A 22,927-nucleotide genomic window follows, 5' to 3' on the forward strand; every position below is an offset into this window, starting at 1 on the left:
GCCAGCATTTGCTGGCTGGGGAATTCTGGGAGTTGAAGTCCAAGTATCTTCAAGTGGCCAAGGTTGGGAAACACTGATATAGAATCCACCAACCCAACACTCAGGATCACGTTATCCCCTTCAGAGGCTTTGGTGGTTTCATTAACTCAGGCTACAGTGCATCAATTCCACATGCAACTACTTCTCAGGCAGCATTTACTCTTAGCCGAAGTTATCGAACTGCACTTTAAATTCTTCTCATACTGGGAAGAGCACTCCAAGGGCTACAAAACTGGTTAGGTTTGAGAGGGCAGAGAACTCTGCACTTTAAGGGAGAGAGAGACCCGATCTTTCTACTATCAGGTTGCCAGGGATTCACAACCACTATTTCTCAAACAACAATGCTCCAATGACAGAGAAAAAAAGTTAGTGTTCTGACAGAGGCTACTATGGATCCATAAGATGCAAACTGTCAATCTGCCTTGGAAATAGTAAGACAATATCTCGGTACTGGAATGGTTACTATTTATTTCCTCCATGTTGGAATAGCAAGAGAACTTTTTACCCCATAGGATTTCTTTGCTCCAAAGCAAGACAAATTATGCTAAGAAGATGGGCTAAAATGAAGTAATGTGACTTGAAATGGCTTAGAACCCCAATGGATTAATATACTAGTGTCAGTCCTAGGTGCTGCTCATTTTGGAAAGATCACTGACTTCAAGAGTTGCCAATCAGCTTTGTAGCATTTTTTTTTGTGCATAGGAAATGTGATACAAAAATCAGTTATTGCAATTTTCCCCAATTATATCCCTCCCCCAACAGTGAAGAGGTCAAAGCTGTATTTGCTGGTCAAAAGTGGTTATTGCACAAGGCATATAGATTCAAATATGTACACAAACAGTATTAGGTTGGGTGTTCTCAAGTTGAGAGGCCTGGAATTAACCAAAGACATAGTAAAATTACATTCTTAAAAAAGAAAACTTAAAGAATAATAACTTATTTTCCTAGGAGACTGAGCAATGTACATCTCCCTCTGGCTTCGTAAAGCAAAAACATTTCCAAATATACCAGCTCCTGAAGGGAGGAATGTGTTCAAATGATGATTGATCTGTATTGTCTCTGCTTTGACCGGAAGCTCCCTGATTTTTCCAAATGTATGAAGAGTTGTGCCCAATAATGCTGCCTGGTGCAGGGCCAGTGGCGTGTCGGATCCATGTTCAAGTTCACATATCTTTAAAGGGAGCATTTTTTTTAAAAAAATCCTCAGTTTGAGGCAGTTGCAACTTCCCAGAAATGTCAAGCATGATGTGGAACAGGCAAAGAAGGTTCTGAGTAATAATCCAAGAAGAGACGGAGATTTGAGAACTGGCAAAATGGCACAGGAACGAGAGAGGTGGGTGTTCAGCTAGTAGAATTAAGAGTCTGAAATTTCTCTCTCAAGTTTTTTACCAGGTTGTTTTGGCTGCCGGTTTTCTCCCACCATGCCTCCTGAACATCACCGTCGTGTCTTTGATGTTCTTCTGAGTCTTGATAGGACTTGTAACGCTCCACCAACTCTTTGAGAGAAAGCTTCTCTTGTTCCGAAGAGGAGAGAATCTGTGGCTCTCTTTCATCGGCGTTGGCTTTATCAGTCTCCCCGGGCAACTTCTCTACCACAATCACATGCTGGTTGTTCTCCAGTGATGCCTTTGCTGTGACACACAATTCCTTTGGAGTATCACAAAGAAGTTCCTTGGGGATGGAATCAAGAGAGGACTTTCTCCTGCCGCTCTGTTCATCCCATTTCTGGCTTTTTACATCTGTTTTTGCAATCCCCTTTGAGCCCTGGAATTCTGCCTGCATCTTAGCATCATCTACCATCTTCTCAGGCGCTGAGCAACTTCTGTTGACTAGTGGGGGTCGGCATTTCTCAGTCGCCACATGACAGGAATATCTGGACCTCAGCTCCCGCACGTCGGGCCAGTCGAATTTCTCAGTCATGATGGGGCTGTGGGGACTGTGAGAGAAGGTGCAGGAGCTGGTGGGGGAAGAAAGGCTGATGGAGCTGTTACTGGAAGAGAAGCGCTTAAGTGACTTCTGACATGTTGAGGAAGCGGGAAGGAGGCCCAGAGATGCTTCCTGAAGCACAATTTGTTCATAGTTGGGGAGACACAAATTAGACTTCTTTTGGCCTAAGAAAAAGAAAAAGGCAGAATAAGGCAATGTTGGTACAAATAGATTTATTGAACCAAGCCATTCAATCTAATTGTGAAGCTCATGCTTTGGGGTAAAGATCAAAAGCAACATGAGAAAATATTAATTTCCTGAAAGAGTAGTAGATCCTTGGAACAAACTTCCAGCAGACGTGGTTGGTAAATCCACAGTAACTGAAATTAAACATGCCTGGGATAAACATATCCATCCTAAGATAAAATACAGGAAATAGTATAAGGGCAGACTAGATGGACCATGAGGTCTTTTTCTGCCGTCAGTCTTCTATGTTTCTATGCTTCTCCTGCAACCTACCGTAATACTTTTGCCTACTTAGTAGCAAACTCTGCAGTCACAAACCACTTATTTATAGGAGGAGCCAAAAATGAGAATCTGCAGATCTATATCTTTGAATATTAAGACTGGCAATGTGCTGGTTATAATATCCCAAACATTCAAGACAAAAAGTATCTCATTTCTCAGCCCTCTTGTATCTCTCTTGATTCTATTTTGAAACCTAAATGGAACTCAGAAATTTAATCTTACTAGGTTACAACTGAAAAAATCATATATTTGTTTCTATCCAAAGTAAGGACACTGAATACTATTTTAGTTATGTCAATTAAGGGAACAGAAAATGATAAAAGAACCACAATATCCATTTTACACTATTGGTCTGTTTTCAATAGCATCTAATAGTTCCCTTTTAGGAAAAATCAAGATTGTGGAATCCTTGGTGCTTTCTTGGAGACTTTTCATTACCCAACTTCCAACAACATCAGGACAAGCCACAGTATATAAAAAAGAGCACCTGTTGCCTAGTTGGGTAATGAAATTACTTCCAGAAAACAACCAAGTTCAAAGATGTCATGAACTCCATAATTCAGCTCTGAGTTGCAAATATTATCATACAGTAGTCCCTCGCTATACCGCGCTTCACCTACTGCAGCTTCACTTCATCGCGGATTTCTGAGGAAGCCGATCGGCAGATTTAAACAGCCCGCCGAACTCAATCGGCAGGTTTTTCAAAAAAAAAAAATCTAACATTGTAAATACTGTATTTAAATACTGTATCTAAAATAAATACTGTGTGGGAAGGGTTTATAAACACTTAAAACAATGAAAAGTTACCAAACAATTACAATATAAATACTTAAATAAGTACTATCAGTCGATAAATTCCCCATCGCGGATTTCACCTATCGCGGCCAGGTCTGGAACGTAACACCAGCGATAGGTGAGGGACTACTGGTACAGTGATCCCCCGGTTATTGCGTCCCCGACCATTGCGAACAGGGTAATTTGCGATTTTTGAACCCGGAAGTCAAAACACCATCTGCGCATGCGTGCCCTTTTTTTCTATGGGCACGCATGCATAGATGGCGCCGGGCAGATCAGCTGCTGGGCGGCTTCCCTGGGTCTTCCCCCTCTTGTTGGCGGGAGGGCGAGAAGCCCCCCCCAGCACCCGCTCGCCCGCCGTTCGCCGCTCGCCCGCCCTTCGCCCGGCCACCCGCCGTTCGCTCGCTGCTCGCCCGGCCACCCGGGTTCGTTTGGCTTGAGGGCTCAGTTGGGAAGGCGCGCGGGTGTTTTAAAACATCGCCGCCGACATGAGGGGCTTGCTAGCACCCCCCCAAACCCGGGTTGGGGGTTCGGGGGGGTGCTAGCGAGCCCCCCATGTCGGCAGCGACGTTTTAAAACACCCGCGCGCCTTCCCAACTGAGCCCTCAAGCCAAGCGCAGAAGTTCGCCTTTGGCGCTTGGCTTGAGGGCTCAGTTGGGAAGGCGTGCGGGTGTTTTAAAACGTCGCCGCCGACATGGGGGGCTCGCTAGCACCCCCCCAAACCCAGGTTGGGGGTTCGGGGGGGTGCTAGCGAGCCCCCCATGTCGGCGGCGACGTTTTAAAACAGCCGCGCCGCTTTCCAATGAGTCCCAAAGACAAACGCGGAAGTTTGACGTATGTCTTCGGGACTCATTGGAAAGCGGCGCGGCTGTTTTAAAACGTCGCCGCCGGCATGGGCGGCTTCCTAGCAGCCCCCCAAACCCGGGTTGGGGGTCTGGGGGGTTGCTGGCAAGCCGCCCATGCTGGCGGCGACGTTTTAAAACAGGAACCCCAATCTTCGGCTCCTCGCTAGCGCTGCAGGAGTAAAAACACCATCTGTGCATGCGCAGATGGTGTTTTTACTTCCGCAGCGCTACTTCGCGAAAACCCGCTCATTGCGGGGGGTCCTGGAACGGAACCCTCGCAACGATCGGGGGATCACTGTATACTGAATTAGATGTTTTGCTTGAATCATTCTTCATCTTTCTTTAAATCGCTTAGAGAGGGCTGTAAAGCACCGTGAAACAGTATATAAATCTAAATTCTATTGCTATTGCTAAAGGCAAAAAAGAAATCCCAATAGAAGGCAATGACAATCTACCCTAGTGCCAAGAGAATTTTTTTTGCTAACTAATACTGGTTATTATAATACAGTATGCTAATGTTCCCATTGTTAAATTTTTATACTGTAGGATTTTAATACTGTGACCCACCTTGGAACTCTACTAAAACAAAAAGATACGATAAAAGTAAATTCATAATATAGTACGCTAAGAGATCAATTTGCCTGCAGTTTATAAAGGCAAAGCATTTCTTCGATCAAAATGTCTTTTCTTTTATTAAGATAAGGACAGGCAAGTCACATAGCCCTGGCCCTTGGGAATCAGCTCCCCCCGGAGATTCACATTGCCCCCACCCTCCTTGCCTTCCGCAAGAGTCTTAAGACTCATCTATGCCACCAGGCTTGGGGCCACTAGACTCTAGTCCCTTGGCCAATGAATGAATTGTGAATAAGTCAATTGAATGGGAATGACTGTCTTTTTATGGTTTGGGGGTTTTTTAGACTATAAATTTAAATTAATTGGATTTAGGATGTTATATATTGTTCCATTATATGTTGTCAGCCGCCCCAGGTCCTCGGAGGGGGGCGGCATAAAAGATAGATAGATAGATAGATAGATAGATAGATAGATAGATAGATAGATAGATGATAGATAAGATAGATAGATAGATGATAGATAGATAGATAGATAGATAGATAGATATATAAGATAGATAGATGATAGATAGATAGATAGATAAGATAGATAGATAGATGATAGATAGATGATAGATAGATAGATAAGATAGATAGATGATAGATAGATAAAGATAGATGATAGATAGATAGATAGATAGATAGATAGATAGATAGATAGATAGATAGATAGATAGATAGATAGACGATAGATAGATGATAGATAGATAGAGATAGATAGATAGATGATAAATAGATAGATAGATAGATAGATAGAAAAGATAGATAGATAGATATAGATAGATGATAGATAGATAGATGATAGATAGATAGATATAGATAGATATAGATAGATGATAGATAGATAGATGATAGATAGATGATAGATATAGATGATAGATAGATAGATATAGATAGATAGATGATAGATAGATGATAGATATAGATGATAGATAGATAGATGATAGATAGATAGATAGATAGATAGATAGATAGATAGATAGATAGATAGATAGATGATAGATAGATGATAGATAGATAGCAATGATCTCTCTTTCTACAGCAATCTTACTTGTAGACATTGCTGCAATTAAGATAATAGCAACAAATGTCTTCTTGGTCATACCTACCTTTCTCTCTCTTAACCGCTCCCTGTTGGCCAGTCAACGTGTTTCTCTGCATCTCCTCCTCTACTTCAGCAAGCCTCCTGCGCATGGGCGGTTTCTGGTTCTTAATCCGGAGGCTGTATTGGCGGGCCAACTGGTAGACTTTGTTCACCTTCTCTGTCAGCTCAGCCTCCGTGAGATGAGCCAGCTGCATGATGTGAGGGGCCATCTGAGGGAAACTCTGCTCTTGGTCACAGCTCCCTAACAACTCTTGGGCTACTTTCCCGGGTGATCTGGACGGCACGGTCTGCTCCACGGGAGCCTTGTTCTCAGGAGGGGGCGCCACTGGCTCCTCCTCTACTATGTCCCCAAGATCGCCCTCCTCCAGAATAAGAAGGGGTTCGTGAAAGTCAAAGCCGTTCTCCTGACTTCCAAGCCTGTCTTTCAAATAAGACTCAGCCTGGCCCAGACTCCCATTTGTTTTGTGCTCCCGACAGTCTTCCGTCTTCCCGTTCCAGTGTTTGCTCTTTGGTTGCTCCATGTCCTCCCAGAGTTTAATCATCTGACTGGGTGACCGGAACTCTGCCTCCGTGATAGGCACCGGGGTTTCCTCACTGGTGGTCTCCAGATGGGGAGGCGGGAGTGCCACCCCCTTCCTGTTTGAAAACATCAAGGACGCTGCTCCACTACTGTCCAAGAGAGGCGGTCTCTTCCTCTTCAGCACCTCCTGCCCAGGCTCTGCCTGGGGAAGGCTGTTTATCCGAAAAACAGAATTTCTCACCAGCCCTTTGGGAATGAAGGACAGGCTCTCCCGCCGCTTGACACTGAAGTTAGCGTCCTGGTGTTCAGCATAGTCGTAGTAATTCTTGATCTTATCCAGCAACAGACGGTCCTGGTGGGACAGCATGGATTCCTTCCGTCGGCAAGAAAGGTCAGGCTCAACCAGACCAGGCCGCACTGCACCGTTAGAAGCACCCTTGCAAGGTTCGGCAGAGGGCTCTGGCGGGATGCTGCAACTCTGGGAGTCCGTAGTAGGGCAGCCGTTGTTGCAACTCACAGCCATTTCTCCCCCTTCCAAGCTCAGGACGCTACTGCTCCGGCTGGCCATCTTTGGTGTGAGGTAGCCCTGCCCATCCTCGTGGACCAAGCTATTGCGACGGGAGAGGCCGCTGGCAAAGCGTTCTGCGATGATACTGGCCTGATCTAGCACGGAAAAGGGGAGGATGCTGCTGGGCTGTGGGGCATGGCCATCTTCCTCCTCCTCTTCCTCCTCGCTGCTCAAAGGCTTCAGTTCTTCCGCGTTTTCAGCAGACTCCATATCCGAACCTTGATCCGGGAGCCCATGGTTGTTTAGATCCGTAGGCTGAGGGCTCTCTTCTAGACACTCTTCCTTACGTGAAGGAATATCTAACACTTTGTCAAGCTCAACAGGTGATCGAACCTGGGAACACATCAAAGAGAAGAGATGAAGAGAGGGGAATCTAAATGATGATGATTTGTGGCTTCAAATTGGTGTTGACTCTATTATTCCCTAGAGTTTTCTGGGCAAGATTTTCTAAGTGGTTTGCCATTGGCTTTTTTCCTAGGACTGAGAGAGTGTTATTGCCCCAAGATACACAGCTGGCTTTGTGCCTTAGGCAAGACTAGAACTCGAGTCTTCTAATTTCTAGTATGTTGCCTTAATAACTATACCAAACTGTCCCTTACCTGAATTAAATTACTGTAATGACAGTTGGATGATTATCTATTATGGTGGCGCAGGGGTTAAAATGCAGTACAGTGATCCCCCGATCATTGCGAGGGTTCCGTTCCAGGACCCCTAGCAATGATTGGGTTTTAGCGAAGTAGCGCTGCGGAAGTAAAAACACCATCTGCGCATGCGCATATGGTGTTTTTACTTCCGCAGCGCTAGCGAGGAGCCGAAGATTGGGGGCCGCGCGGCTGTTTTAAAAAGTCGCCGCCGGCATGGGGGTCTTGCCAGCACCCCCCGGACCCCCAACCCGGGTTTGGGGGGCTGCTAGGAAGCCCCCCATGCCGGCGGCGACGTTTTAAAACAGCCGCACGGCTTCCCAACTGAGTCCCGAAGACAAACGTCAAAGGCGAACTTCCGCGTTTGTCTTCAGGACTCATTGGGAAGCCGTGCGGCTGTTTTAAAACGTCGCCGCCGGCATGGGGGGCTTCCTAGCAGCCCCCCAAACCCGGGTTGGGGGTCCGGGGGGTGCTGGCAAGCCCCCCATGCCGGCGGCGACATTTTAAAACAGCCGCGCGGCCCCCAATCTTCGGCTCCTCGCTAGCGGGCAGGCAGGCGGCGGACAAGCCGTTCGCTGGCGCCGCTCGCTCGCGCTTCCCAGCTGAGTCCTGAAGCCAATTCGCTTCAGGACTCAGCTAGGAAGCGGCGAGAATGAACGGCGTGGGCGGGCGATGCGCGAGCGGGCGGCGGACAAGCCGTTCGCTCGCGCCGCTTCCCAGCTGAGTCCTGAAGCGAATTCGCTTCAGGACTCAGCTGGGAAGCGGCGAGAATGAACGGCGTGGGCGGGCGATGCGCGAGCGGGCGGCAGCGAGGAGTTTGCGTGGGCGGTGGGGAAACTCCTCGCTGATGCCCGCCGCTCTCCCTCCCGCCAGCAAGAGGGGGAAGACCTAGGGAAGCCGCCCAGCAGCTGATCTGCCCGGCGCCATCTACGCATGCGTGCCCATAGAAAAAAAGGGCGCGCATGCGCAGATGGTGTTTTTACTTCCGCAGCGCTAGCGAGGAGCCGAAGATTGGGGGCCGCGCGGCTGTTTTAAAAAGTCGCCGCCGGCATGGGGGTCTTGCCAGCACCCCCCGGACCCCCAACCCGGGTTTGGGGGGCTGCTAGGAAGCCCCCCATGCCGGCGGCGACGTTTTAAAACAGCCGCACGGCTTCCCAACTGAGTCCCGAAGACAAACGTCAAAGGCGAACTTCCGCGTTTGTCTTCAGGACTCATTGGGAAGCCGTGCGGCTGTTTTAAAACGTCGCCGCCGGCATGGGGGGCTTCCTAGCAGCCCCCCAAACCCGGGTTGGGGGTCCGGGGGGTGCTGGCAAGCCCCCCATGCCGGCGGCGACATTTTAAAACAGCCGCGCGGCCCCCAATCTTCGGCTCCTCGCTAGCGGGCAGGCAGGCGGCGGACAAGCCGTTCGCTGGCGCCGCTCGCTCGCGCTTCCCAGCTGAGTCCTGAAGCCAATTCGCTTCAGGACTCAGCTAGGAAGCGGCGAGAATGAACGGCGTGGGCGGGCGATGCGCGAGCGGGCGGCGGACAAGCCGTTCGCTCGCGCCGCTTCCCAGCTGAGTCCTGAAGCGAATTCGCTTCAGGACTCAGCTGGGAAGCGGCGAGAATGAACGGCGTGGGCGGGCGATGCGCGAGCGGGCGGCAGCGAGGAGTTTGCGTGGGCGGTGGGGAAACTCCTCGCTGATGCCCGCCGCTCTCCCTCCCGCCAGCAAGAGGGGGAAGACCTAGGGAAGCCGCCCAGCAGCTGATCTGCCCGGCGCCATCTACGCATGCGTGCCCATAGAAAAAAAGGGCGCGCATGCGCAGATGGTGTTTTTACTTACGGGTTGCAAAATCGCCATATAGCCATTTCACAATGATCGGGGTCGCAATACCCGGGGGATCACTGTACTGCAGGTTACTTCTGTTGACTGCCGTCCGCCCATGGTTTGGCAGTTCGATTCTCACCAGCTCAAGGTTGGCTCAGCCTTCCATCCTTCTGAGGTTGGTAAACTGGTTACCCAGATTGTTGGTGGCAATAGGCTGACTCTGTAAATCGCTTAGAAAGAGCTGTAAAGCACTGTGAAGCAGTATACAGTGGTACCTCTACTTAAGAACACCTCTACTTAAGAACTTTTCTAGGTAAGAACCAGGTGTTCAAGTTTTTTTGCCTCTTCTCAAGAACCATTTTCTACTTAAGAACCTGAGCCCGGAAAAATTTCCCAGGAAATTCCCACAAAGATCTGGCCAGTTTCCTGCCATTTCTACTTTAATCCCGGCCATCTGGGCTGCCAGAGGAGCCTTTTGGTGACGCTTAAGGAGGCTTTGGCAGTCCAGAGCAAACGAAGCATTTTCTTTTCTCTGGGCGCTTGGACAGGGAATAAACCTCTGCCAGCGCCCAGAGAAAAGAAAAGCTCCCTTCGCTCTGGGCAGCCGAGGAGTCACCACAGCCAAGGAAAGGCGCTGCCTACAAAATGAGCGAGAGGAGAGGGGAGCCCTTCAGCGTGGGAAGGAAGAGGCAGCAGGTAGCAGCAGCAGCAGCCAATGTATGAGAGGCAGCCTTGCACCGGGTGTATTGGAGGCACATGCTCCTCCTCGCCGTTTTGGATTTTTTTGATTCCCCTCACCTCACCTTCTTTCTTTGGCAGTGACTGTCCTCCTCCTCTTCTTCTTCTTCCTCCTCCTCCCACCCAAATTCCGAGCTTTTATTTCTTTCCTAATGGGTTTGCACGCATTATTAGCTTTTACATTGATTCCTATGGGGAAAATTGCTTCTACTTAAGTACCTGGTCACGAAACGAATTAAGTTCTTAAGTAGAGGTACCACTGTATATGGTAAGTCTAAATGCTATGGCTAGTATGTGACCGTAGTAGGAATCTGTTTCAAAGGTCAAAGATGTTAATTTTGATAATAGAATTTTCAAGACCATAAAAATGTACTTATTTACAAGTTGCCTCATCTGAATACCGTATATAAATGTAAATCATTTTATATGCTGCATCCCTTGTGGCCAACACAAATTGCCGACAAGAGGGTAAGAACATAAGAAGAGCCATGCTGAATCGGGCCAAAGCTCATCGAGTCCAGCATTCTGGGTCATACAGTAGCCCACCAATTGTCCATGGGGATCTTGAGCAGAAAGAGAAGGCAAAACCCTCCCTTTCCCTTGACCCCCAACAAAGGAAATCCTGCCTGTCTCAACCAACCTAGAGGTGGCACTTAGACATCCGTTTCAATAACCAATAACCAGGATGTTGTATATGATGCAAATAATGGAAATAGTTATCAGCTGAGCTTTGATCAGAGCTGTATTATCTGCTAGCGTTCGCCTACCTTTGGCACGGACGACACAATCTCCACAATCCTCTCTCTAATGCTGGAAGAGTGGTCTTGTTTGGATCCTTCCTGTGTCTTGTGGCCCTTGCCCTGAACCAAAATAAAAATGATCTTGTTAAAGCTCTAAATGGTTGGTCCTGAGAACAGAATCATTGTGTTTATGCTGGACTGTCGGACAAGAGCAGCCAAACATTTCTATTGAGACTCTATGACCATTTGGATATCATTTAAAATCTTATTCATGTTCCCATGTATGTAGAAGAATGATCAAAAGTTTCTACGCAGGCCCAAGGCTCCTATTCCAGCTATTGGATACAACAATAAACTAAGCAAATGGAAGGAGAACATGTGTCAGTAGGGTGGCAGCTGACCTGCTGCCCAGGCACAAAATACACTGCTCAAAAAAATAAAGGGAACACTTAAACAACAGAATATAACTCCAAGTAAATCAAACTTCTGTGAAATCAAAGTGTCCACTTAGGAAGCAACACTGATTGACCATCAATATCACGTGCTGTTGTGCACATTCAACTTTGTACAGAACAAAGTATTCAATGAGAATATTTCATTCATTCAGGCCTAGGATGTGTTATTTGAGTGTTGCCTTAATTTTTTTTGAGCAGTATAGTTTGCAGCAAGGGTGGGTTGCTCTTACCTGCCTACCAGTGCACTGTGTGCGCATCATGACAATCTGTGTGTGCACACTTGTACCCCTTGCGTTATTTTGCTTCTGCGCATGCGCAGAAAACAAAAAAGCACCAAAATCTCATGAGGGGACATCCACCACGTGTGTGCGATTGCAGCAAATTTTTACTTCCGCACATGCACAGAAGCAAAAAAATTGGTGAAATTGGGCAGGAAGCAAAATTTTTAAAAAAGAGATGGCGCCGCATAATGGACCGGCAAAGACAGCACTGGAGCTGTCGTGCGCAAATTGCGCAACCCACGTGGTCCCTACCAGAATGGAACTTCGCGGTGCACCAGTAGGAACCCACCACTGGTTTGGAGCCAGCCATCATTAAGACCAACTTTTATTCTATCTTGTAGCCAGTTTTATATTTTACAACATTTAGCAATTGTACAGTCCAATTTTTTTTTTGAAATCATCAGGGTGATCAATGCTTTGTAATACTGTATATGCCTTCAGCACTGGGTCCAAATGCACACGGAATGGGATTTGTGAAGAGGATGACTTAAAGATAAACATTGTCTCATCACTGTATGATTAATTTAGCAGAACCTTTCTTGCATATGAAAAAAAATGGATTTTCAACAGAGACCAAGCAAATCCATCCAAGAATTATCTTTTGTTATCAAGCACAAACCCAGTTAGGTTGTAGGGGAAAGCGTAAAGCGCCAAGTCAGTTGGTAGCGCCACTTATTAGTTAAGAGCCCTATGCGCCATGCTTCCCTTTTAGAGATGTCGTCTAGGCCCAAGTTGACCTATACCAGACGTGGTCCAGTTCCAACGGATTAGAAGATTTCACGGCGCGCAGCCTAAGCCATGCACTAAGCCAACATGCAGAAGGGAGACGCAGCAGAGATTCAACAGGCACCTCACCGTACTGCCCCAGGAGAAAAGCAAAGTATTGGCCCGATAGTGCCAGCAATGGAGGACTGCCATCAAGGAGCTTGCAAAGTCTGACACCTGCTCCGTTCCTACCAGCCTGTCCTCTTCTTCCTCCTCCTCCTCTTCCTCTTCCTCCTCTTCTTCTTCTTCCTCCTCCTCAGCTCCATTCTCTTCCTCGTGCCCTGTCACCTGTTCACTGCCGTCACTTTCAGCCAGATCTTCGGAAGATTCCTGAGGAAGGGTCTGCAGATCCTCCTCTTGGGATAAGCTGTTGGGGATCTGTGAGGGTTCCCCAAACTCCAGAAGGGCTCCATCACTTTCTGCATGCTATGTGAAGTCAGGGTAAGCAAGGGTTGTCCTTTAAAAGGTCTTAGCAAAGGGATGCTATGACAACAGGACTTCTCTTCCCTTCTCCTCTATGGTTCCATTTCTTCAAGAGCTACAGAATATGGCTAAGGGCAGTGATGGCAAACCTATGGCATGGGTGCTACAGGTGACACATAGAGCCATATCTGCTGGCACATGAACCGTTGCCTTACCTTAGCTTCAGTATGCATGTGCATGCCAGCCAGCTGATTTTCAGCTCACACGGAGGGTCTGGGAGGTTGTTTTGGCTTCCAGAGGGCCTCCAGGGGGCTGAGGAGGGCATTTTCGCTCTCCGCGGGCTCTAGGGAAGCCTCTGGAGCCTGGGGAGGGTGAAAAACAGGCCTACTAGGCCCACAGGATGTCAGGAAATGGGCCATTTCCAGCCTCCAGACGGCCTCTGCAGGGGCCAGGGAAAGCCATTTTTGCCCTCTCCACATTGAATTATGGGTGTGGGCATTCGTGAATATATAATAATCTGTGTGTATGCCCTTTTGGCACCTGAGGATAAAAAGGTTCACCACCACTGCCTTAGGGCAAAAGTGAGTGCCTCCCACTGGCAGGTTGGATTAAGCTTAAAGAAGCATTTTAAGGGCCTGAGGGCTCACCAAAAGGAACCCAATTGCTTTTCATTCCTTTAAAAGAGGGGAGGGCTGTTTTCCCACTTTTTTTGAAAATTCTGAATCTTACCTTTAATCCTACTGAAGATTTGCAGCACATGAAAAAAATAGAGAAGGGAGGAGATAATTAGAGGACAAAAGGCAAGGGTTTCATTTCCTGGCTCAGTTATGCATCTGGCTTACTGTTTTGATCCCTGGGTCCCATCTCCCTTTGGGGAGCGGGCACAGAGAATCAGAAGACAAGATTTCTTGGGTTTTGAGAATACATGTATCTTTTATGCAGCATAGCTTTGTAGTTACTTTGAGGGAGACTTATAATTAGAAAGAGAGAAGAAAAAAATGGCAAACGAGTGCGTGCAGGCAGCCCACAAGCTGTGCCTGACTCCACCATCTGTTTACAGCTAATATAATACTCCTCGACAGTGTTGCCAAAATATGGCAGCAAAAACACTAATTGTGAACCATGCACTTTCCTCCTCTCCTTTTCTGTAAATAAGGTTAAAACTCACTTTGCCTCTTCAATCCTTCGGACCAGAATACCTCCGGGACCGCCTCCTGCCGCACGAATCCCAGCGGCCGATTAGGTCCTTCTCCGGGTCCCATCGACTAAACAATGTCGTCTGGCGGGACCCAGGGGAAGAGCCTTCTCTGTGGCGGCCCCGGCCCTCTGGAACCAACTCCCCCGGAGATTAGGGCTGCCCCACCCAACTTGCCTTTCCTGCGTCATTAAAAACTCATCTTTGCTGCCAGGCATGAGGAAATTGACACCCCCTCCCCCCAATTGTCAAGGTTGGTGTATGGTTTGATTGGATTGTGTGATTATTTTATTATAAGGGTTTTAAATTGTATTTTTTAAAAATTGGATTTGTACACTGTTTATGTTGTTGTGAGCCGCCCCAAATCTTCGGAGAGGGGTGGCATACAAATCTAATAAATTATTATTATTATTATTATTATTATTATTATTATTATTATTCCTCCTTCCAAACCGTGTCTACACACACCCATACCAAAAAAAAATATGATACTAAAAATCCAGGCCTCACTCATCCTTCCCCACATCCTCATGTTTCTGGCCATGCCATCCACTAACATCCAGAGGCCAAGGAATCCTTCAGAATCACAGCTTGGGCCCTGGGGCTACCTTTGAAGAGCGTTTGGAGACTGCAAATAGTGCAACATGCAGCCGTGCGAGCTATCATGGGTCTTCCAAGATCTGCCCACATCTCACAATCACTCCACAAGCTGCATTGGTTGCAGATTGGTCTCTGGATGCAATTCAAAGTGTTTGTTATGACATATAAAGCCCTACATGGCTTAGGACCTATGGGACCATCTTCTGCCTCATGTATCCCAGCGACCGGTCGAGTCCCACAGAGTCGGCTTTCTCCAGGTCCCGTCAGCCAGGCAATGTTGTCTGGCGGGGCCTATGGGAAGAGCCTTCTCTGTGGTGACCCCGGCCCTTTGGAACGAACTCCCTCCAGAGATTTGTACTGCCCCCACTCTCCTGGCCTTCCGAAAGATGTTAAAAACTTAGCTTTGCTGGCAGGCCTGGGGCCACTAAACTTTAACACCGAGCCCCGGCCTTTAGTATGACTGTGGTGTGGGTGAGTAGGGCTGTATGATTTTAAATTTGGGGTTTTTAGATTGTTTTAAATATTGGACTTCTGAACTGGGTTTTTTTGTATTTTTTATATGTTGTGAGCTGCCCTCAGTCCTCGGAGAAGGGTGGCATACAAGTCCAATAGCTAGTTAGCTAGCTAACTAGCTAACTAACTAACCAACTAACTAACCAACTAACTAACCAAATAAATAGATAGATAGATAGATAGATAGATAGATAGATAGATAGATAGATAGATAGATAGATAGATAGATAGAAAGAAAGAAAGAAAGAAAGAAAGAGAAAAAGAAAGAAAGAAAGAGCAATTCTGGGGGAATTCTAAAGAAACCACCACTTTGCCTAATGATAGAGAAATGGCTTATACACTGCTCAAAAAAATAAAGGGAACACTTAAACAACACAATATAACTCCAAGTAAATCAAACTTCTGTGAAATCAAACTGTCCACTTAGGAAGCAACACTGTTGGACCATCAATTTCACATGCTGTTGTGCACATTCAACTTTGTACAGAACAAAGTATTCAATGAGAATATTTCATTCATTCAGATCTAGGATGTGTTATTTTTTTGAGCAGTGTATTTTACAAGTTAGTCCGTTCTGGGAGAAGAAGGGAAAGGCAATGCTTTCTTACCTTTGTTACTCAGTTGCTTGAGGATCTGCTTCGTTGGCTCTGTGATAGTAATAATTAAAAAACACACACACACATTTCCAAGATCAGTGGATCTGAATGAAGCTGTGTCAAGTACACGAGCACCCAAGACATTTCAGAGGATGGAAGCACCAGCACCAACATCAGCCCACAGACTCAGACTGCCCCAAAAGACGACAACCTAAAGCACCCAAGTGGAGAACCACACCAGCATTCCTGCAGGTGGCACAGGGAACATGCCTCTCAGACAGCACCGTCAATTGCCTTCTCTAAGCCACTGGCACTAAGTAAAACCAAAGCATGGGTGGTCAAAATGTTCTTGGACTTTAGAACTGTGTAAGGCTTACGTATGATGTGAGCACGTTCACACGCTCGAAAATAATCGCCTCTAGCAATTCAGTCCTGACTATTCTGCAGTCAGAATGCCTAATGCGAACAATGGCCTCTTCCCCACAAGCCTGGGTCCTGCTTGTGAGATGGGAAGGAAGGGGAATATATAGCTGTCCTAACAGTGGCCTCTTTTTCACATCCCCCCCAAAAAAGAGGCTGCCAAGGTTGCTGTCCTCTTATGAAGGCAGGGATTGTGAGTTTTGTTGCTGATGTGGGACCACAAGGAGCCTCTTTTCCCCCAGGGCCACAAATTGGGATCCCTCCCTGACTTCATGAGGTGATTCTTGTCTTCTCTGCCACGCTCCCTACAAAGCCCCACGGCTGCTGACCTTGTGGAGGACCTTCCACCAGATGAGGGGAAGAGGGGGGAGGGGAATGAGAGGAGGGGGGAGGGGAGAGAGGGGAGGGGGAAGGGGAGGAGAGCAGGAGGAGAGAGGAGAGGGGAAAGATGGAAAGGGGGAAGAGAGGGAGAGGAGGGGGAGGGGAGAGAAGAGGAGAGAGAGGGGAGGAGATAGAAAAGAGAGAGAGGGGGAGGGGAGACGGAGAGGGAGAGGAGAGAGAGAGGGGAGACGGAGAGGGAGAGGAGAGAGGGGGCAGAGGGGAGACAGAAGAGAGGAGTGGAGAGGAGGGGAAGGGGAGACGGAGAGGGAGGAGAGGGAGAGAGAGGAGAGGAGAGAGGGGGAGGGGATTGGAGGAAAGAGAGGAGACGGAGAGGGAGGAGAGAGGAGAGGAGAAGGGGAGGGGAGACAGAAGAGAGGAGAGGAGAGGGGGAAGGGGAGACGGAGAGGGAGAGAGAAGAGAGGAGAGGAGAGGGGGAAGGGGAGACGGAGAGGGAGAGAGAAGAGAGGAGAGGAGAGAGAGGGGGAAGAGGAGAGAGGAGAAGAGAGGAAAGAGGGGAGACGGAGAGGGAGGAGAGAGGAGAGGAGAGGGGGGGGAGGGGAGAGGTTACAAATGACCATCTCACATGAGCCATGATGCTGCAATCATTGTAAACACCCAAACTTTGATTACATATCCATGGGAGATGCTGTGATGTTTATAAATGTGACGACCGGTCACAAGTTGTATTTTTCAGCATTGATGTAAATGTGATCAGTAAATGAGTGGTTGTAAGTTAAGGACTACCTATATTAACTACTTTGATTGTAGTGAAGTCCTGGATGCATCATCCTCTGAGTAAGAAGTGCCGTAAACTGCTGGTAAGGACTGAGAGGTATGTTCGGCCATGAATACGCATGCAAAACTACTCTAGAGAAAATGCTGGGCCCAAATTCGGAAGCTTCCCAGCTCTAGACCCACTTGCCAAACTAAAGGGAGCTCGCACCCGATTTTCTGCGACTTTTAGGACCTGCCGCAGCTGTGGAGTTGTGGAGTCCATCTAAGAGCTTCTCAGCACTGGTTTTGCCACAGTACGGTTCTATGAATAGGATATAAGATTGTTAACACCAGTGGCTGTAGCTGAACTGTTCACCAAATTAGGAGGCGTCTTACAGCTTGCCAAATACTCAACAAAGGAAGGACAGACCAGCTATGCTTTCCATCCTCTTGCACAAGTTATAAAAAGGAGATCCCATTGCTAGGAAGCTCACCAGACAACAGTATGGAAAAATAGTGTGCTTATACATTTCTTTGCCAAACAATTTGGCTATAATTTTTAATTTAATTTAATTTATTAAATTTATAGGATGCCCAACCCCTGACAGACTCTGGGCATCAGGAGTTATTTATTATTGTTTTTTCACCGTAACAAAAAGGATGTCTGAGGACCCAACCCTATCCCTAGCTCCTCTATTGGCCATACAGAGGAATCACTGAGTCTGTCATCTGCACCTCTATCACTGTCTGGTTTGGTGCTGCAACCCAACAGGACCGACACAGACTTCAGAGGACAATCAGAACTGCAGAAAAAACTATTGCTGCCAACCTGCCTTCCATTGAGGACCTGTATACTGCACGAGTCAAGAAGAGGGCGGGGGAAAATATTTACTGACCCCTCGCATCCTGGACACAAACTCTTTCAACTCCTGCCCTCAAAACGTCGCTGCAGAGCACTGCGCACAAGAACAGTTTTTTCCCGAACGCCATCACTCTGCTAAACAAATAACTCCCTCAACACTGTCAGACTTTTTACTAAATCTGCACTTCTATTTCTACTAGTTTTTCTCATCATTCCTATCATCCTTTTCCTCCCACTTAGGACTGTATAGCTGTAACTTGTTGCTTGCATCCTAAGATTTTTATTAATATTAATTGTTTCTTCATTCCTTATTTGACCCCTATGACAATCATTAAGTGTTGTACCACATGATTCTTGACAAATGTATCTTTTTCCTTTATGTACGCTGAGAGCATATGCACTAAGACAAATTCCTTGTGTGTCCAATCACACTTGACCAATAAAATTCTATTCTATTCTATTTGTTGGCCTTGCAAAAAAACCAGGGGCCTACTCAGTGTGCCATTCTACCCTGGAAGCCCATAGACCAGTGATGGCGAAACCTATGGCACGGGTGCCACAGGTGGCACGCTGAGCCATATCTGAGGGCATGTGAGGTGCTGCCCTATATCAGTTTCAGTGCGCTAGTCAGCTGATTTTGAGCCTTCTTTTCGGCCATTTTCACTCTCCCCAAGCCTGAACCCTGGGTATGGAAAAAACAGCCTAACGGGCCTACCAGAAGTCTAGAGGCTTCAGTGAGGCCTGTATACATGGCAACTTCAGTGACGGCCTGTATGCGGCAGTTGTGGGCTTGCATGGGGTGGAGGGCATAGCATTATGGGTGTGGGCACACACATGTATGTTATCGTGCGCATGCATACCCATTTGGCACCTGAGCCATAGAAGGTTCACCATCACTGCCATAGACCTTTTGAAACTCCCAGTGTGGGTAGATAATTCACGATTTTAACAGTTCTGTCCTCACATGAAGTTCTCACATGATTAGACTTGTGACAGAAAGAATGGCTTCTTCTGGCTTTACCCCTGCTGGCTCACGAACCCTGTAATCTATATGGGTCATTCTTTGTCAAGTGGACCAGGTGAAATTGAAGCCTTATTTGAAAAGACACCGCCACAAAAACAACATATATGATAGAAAAAAACATGATCTTTCTAATGAAATAAATATGAAGATGACTGAAGGTGAGAAAACAGAGAGCGATAGGAAAAAACTTGCTCTTTCTAATGAAGATGATTGAAGGTAAGGAAGCTCTCTGTTTTCTCACCTTCAATCATCTTCATTTTTATTTCATTAGAGCGAGCACATTTTTTTCTATCATACATGTTATTTTTGTGGTGGTTTCTTTTCAAAAACCAGTCAAGTGGACACCTGGTCCACTTGACAAAGAATGACCCATGTTATTTTTGTGGTGGTTTCTTTTCAAAAACCAGTCAAGTGGACACCTGATCCACTTGACAAAGAATGACCCATGTTATTTTTGTGGTGGTTTCTTTTCAAAAACCAGTCAAGTGGACACCTGGTCCACTTGACAAAGAATGACCCATGTTATTTTTGTGGTGGTTTCTTTTCAAAAACCAGTCAAGTGGACACCTGGTCCACTTGACAAAGAATGACACATATATTGGAAGATGAATTCTCACATCGTGATTTAGAAACCTTCATGCTGAGGATGGGGTACAACCAGACTCAACAGAAAGTATCTGTGAAGGTTCCAGATAACATCCGAACTAAATCAGAATCCGAGTCAAAATACTCCTCAAAGTTCCAATTTCTTTCCAGAGCCATCCTGACACCACCCTGGGTGGGCATAAGGTGTCCTTGAACCATTCAAAATAATGCTTTGTGCCTGCATCTGTTCCCTCCTGAAATGCCTCCTCCCAAGTTCCTATGAACATCGGCTCTTCTATAGATAGTGTGGCAAGCCATTAATTTATCACCAACTTCTGCATCAGCTTGACAATATCCACAAGTGATTCAATAAAAATTCAACAACTGCCATTGCTGCTGACTAAGGCAAGAGACACGGCAACTGATTCCTTTGGACAAATAGGTTTGTAACTCTTAAAATAATCCATGTTAATTCCCCTTTAATATTCTAGAACAGGGGTGTCAAACTCGATTTCATAGAGGGCAGCACCAGGGCTGTGTTTGATCTTTGGGGACTATGAGGCGTGGCTAGCTCGACATCACTTTCACTCCATTTTCATTGCCAGAGGCACTGTGGACTGGTCCTTTGCTGTTTCCAGGGTTAAATGTAAGCACTCCACAGGCCAGATCCGGCCCACAGACCTTGAATTTGACACCCCTGTTCTAGAAATACGTTACATACAAATTTGCTGGTCTAAATCATCTCATGATGGGAAAATTCTCCTCCCTCCCACACATGCTGCTGTGTGTAGTGATGAGGCTAGCTGCCCTCATCAGTAGCACACCCACCAAAAATTAAAATCTATACGTAAGACTTTTGCACTCTTTATCAGAGCATTAAAGAACTAAGCTTGACTCACACACACATCTTTGGGTAAGGTAAAGAGCCTGAGTAGGCCCAAATGGAATTTAGACACTCATGCATATTGAAACAGAAATTACAACATCCAAATGTCATTCAGTAAAGCAGGAACCAGCTTGGCCAGTCTTGTAGTAACTTGAAAGTTTTCCAATAGAGCAATTCAGAAAGGAAACAGGCCAGTAACTTAACTTAGCAGCTGCTTCGGTCACCAGTTGGGAAGTAAAACATGCTCATTCCCTGTAAGGGCCCTGTAAAGATGCCTCAAAAATATGACAGTCAAAATACAACGACCACACTTACGTTGTAAATGCTACCTAACTATTCTGTCCTATTGTGTTTTCACAGCAACTTGGCCCAAATATTATGGAGAAATGAAAAGAATCTCATAAAAGAGGGAATTTTATATACATCCCCTGAAATGAGTTGGATCAGATTAAAGGGCACTAGCCCAGCCCAAACTTTCCAGTTCCAAAAAACAAACATTACTTCTGAGCTAATGTACTTGCTGGATGCCTCCATTTCTGGCTAGCTCAGTTATGGATATAACCTGCAGCTTCCCAGGTCAATCCACCACTTCCTAACATTTTCTGAATCATCACTTTCCCAAGGAAATCAACAGTCAGTCCTGATTCAAAAGTCTCTCCTGTTTTCAACACATATCCAATTAGGATCAATTAGTTTTGCACAGAAAACCAAACAAAACAAGAAGGTATTTATTACTATTCCAATTCTTCACAATATTGGAAAATGCAAGCTGCTAGTCCTTGACTTTTAGAGATGGAAGAGAGATCGTTCAGGGACGAGATTATTTTTCATCTCAGGTATTACGCAGACAATTATTGTGTCATCTCAATTTAAACGGTCTAACTTCGAGAGCAATCATGGGCTTCTCCAAGTATGCCCATGTCACTCCAACACTCCGCAGTCTGCATTGGCTGCCGATCAGTTTCCGGTCACAATTCAAAGTGTTGGTTATGACCTATAAAGCCTTTCATGGCATCAGACCAGAATATCTCTGGTACTGCCTTCTGCCGCACGAATCCCAGCGACCGGTTAGGTCCCACAGAGTTGGCCTTCTCCGGGTCCCGTCGACTAAACAATGTCGTCTGGCGGGACCCAGGGGAAGAGCCTTCTCTGTGGGGGCCCCGACCCTCTGGAACCAGCTCCCCCCTGAGATTAGGATTGCCCCCACCCTCCCTGCCTTTCGTAAACTCCTTAAGACCCACCTTTGCCGTCAGGCATGGGGGAACTAAAACACCTCCCCCTTGCCCATGTTGTTTTGTTGATTGATTGACTGTGTGCCTGTTTTTTATATACAGTATACTGTTTTTTATGAGATTATTAATTTAAATTGGAACTGGATGGGTGGGCATTGGATTTGGTATTGTGTACTGTACTGTTTTTTATTATTGTTGTGAGCCGCCCCGAGTTTGCGGAGAGGGGCGGCATATAAATCCAATAAACCTAACCTAACCTCAAAACCGTAGGAAGACATTCCTAGGCAACACCAATAACAAAACAACCACATGATATGCTAAGGACCTCTGGCTATTCCAATTCCCAACAGGACTGCACAATCATCTTTTGGCGCTAATACAGGTAGTCCTCAACTTACAACAGTTCATTTAGTGACCATTCATAGTTACAACAGCTCTAAAAAAGGGACAACAACTTTCCCCCCCACTTTACAACCATTACATGGTCACATGATTAAAATTAGGACGCTTGGCAACTGTGATGGTTGCCTTGTCCGGGGGTGTCATGTGATGCCCTTTTGTGACATTCTGACAAGCAAAGCCAATGGGAAAGTCACGATTCACTTAACAACCATGACTTAACAATGACAGTGATTCGTTTAACAACTGCGGCAAAAAAAGGTCATAAAATGGGGCAAAATTCAATATGTGTCACACTTAGTGACAGAATTTATTTGGCTGAATTGTGGTTGTAAGTTGAGGATTACCAGTACGATGATGTATGACACATCACTGGTGGAGAAGGCAAAGCAAACAGCTGACAGACCATAAAGATTTGTGGGCCATTCTCAAGCTCATGCCTGTTGCCATCACTGAAGATCAACTGCCTGTGCAGATGTCTCTAGGTGTGTGATGGCGAACCTATGGCACGCGTGGCACACAGAGCCATACGGAAGGGCATGTGAAACTTTGTCCTGTATCCTTTGCCGGTGGCCAGATGATTTTCGGCCTTTGGAAAGGCAGTTTCGTCCTCCGGATGCTTCCAGAAAGTTTCCCTGAAGCCCCTGAGGTAAAAATAATTCCCCAATGGACCAACTGAAAGTTTTTGAAAACACACTTCCAATGTGCCTGTTTGGGCATTCTTTTCACCTACT

General features: G+C 46.5%; 1 protein-coding gene across 6 annotated transcripts in view; it reads right to left on the minus strand.

Annotated features, from left to right (window-relative positions):
* Window positions 1-820: 820 nt before the first annotated feature.
* PLEKHG3 (pleckstrin homology and RhoGEF domain containing G3) overlaps window positions 821-22,927 on the minus strand; it is an 84,919-nt gene continuing 62,812 nt past the window's right edge. For 5 of the 6 annotated variants that reach the window (XM_070728360.1, XM_070728353.1, XM_070728368.1 and 2 more), the window contains exons 13-18: window positions 17,435-17,527; window positions 15,703-15,741; window positions 13,516-13,526; window positions 10,890-10,982; window positions 5,854-7,270; window positions 821-2,150 (exon numbers count right to left, since the gene is read on the minus strand). In XM_070728360.1, coding sequence (XP_070584461.1) covers window positions 1,381-2,150; window positions 5,854-7,270; window positions 10,890-10,982; window positions 13,516-13,526; window positions 15,703-15,741; window positions 17,435-17,527 — 2,423 coding nt within the window. In that variant the 3' untranslated portion in view covers window positions 821-1,380. The remainder of the gene's footprint in view (window positions 2,151-5,853; window positions 7,271-10,889; window positions 10,983-13,515; window positions 13,527-15,702; window positions 15,742-17,434; window positions 17,528-22,927) is intronic. The other variant, XM_070728383.1, reaches the window with a different exon arrangement.

This window comes from Erythrolamprus reginae, chromosome 1 (assembly GCF_031021105.1).
Source record: "Erythrolamprus reginae isolate rEryReg1 chromosome 1, rEryReg1.hap1, whole genome shotgun sequence".
NCBI lineage: Eukaryota > Metazoa > Chordata > Lepidosauria > Squamata > Dipsadidae > Erythrolamprus > Erythrolamprus reginae.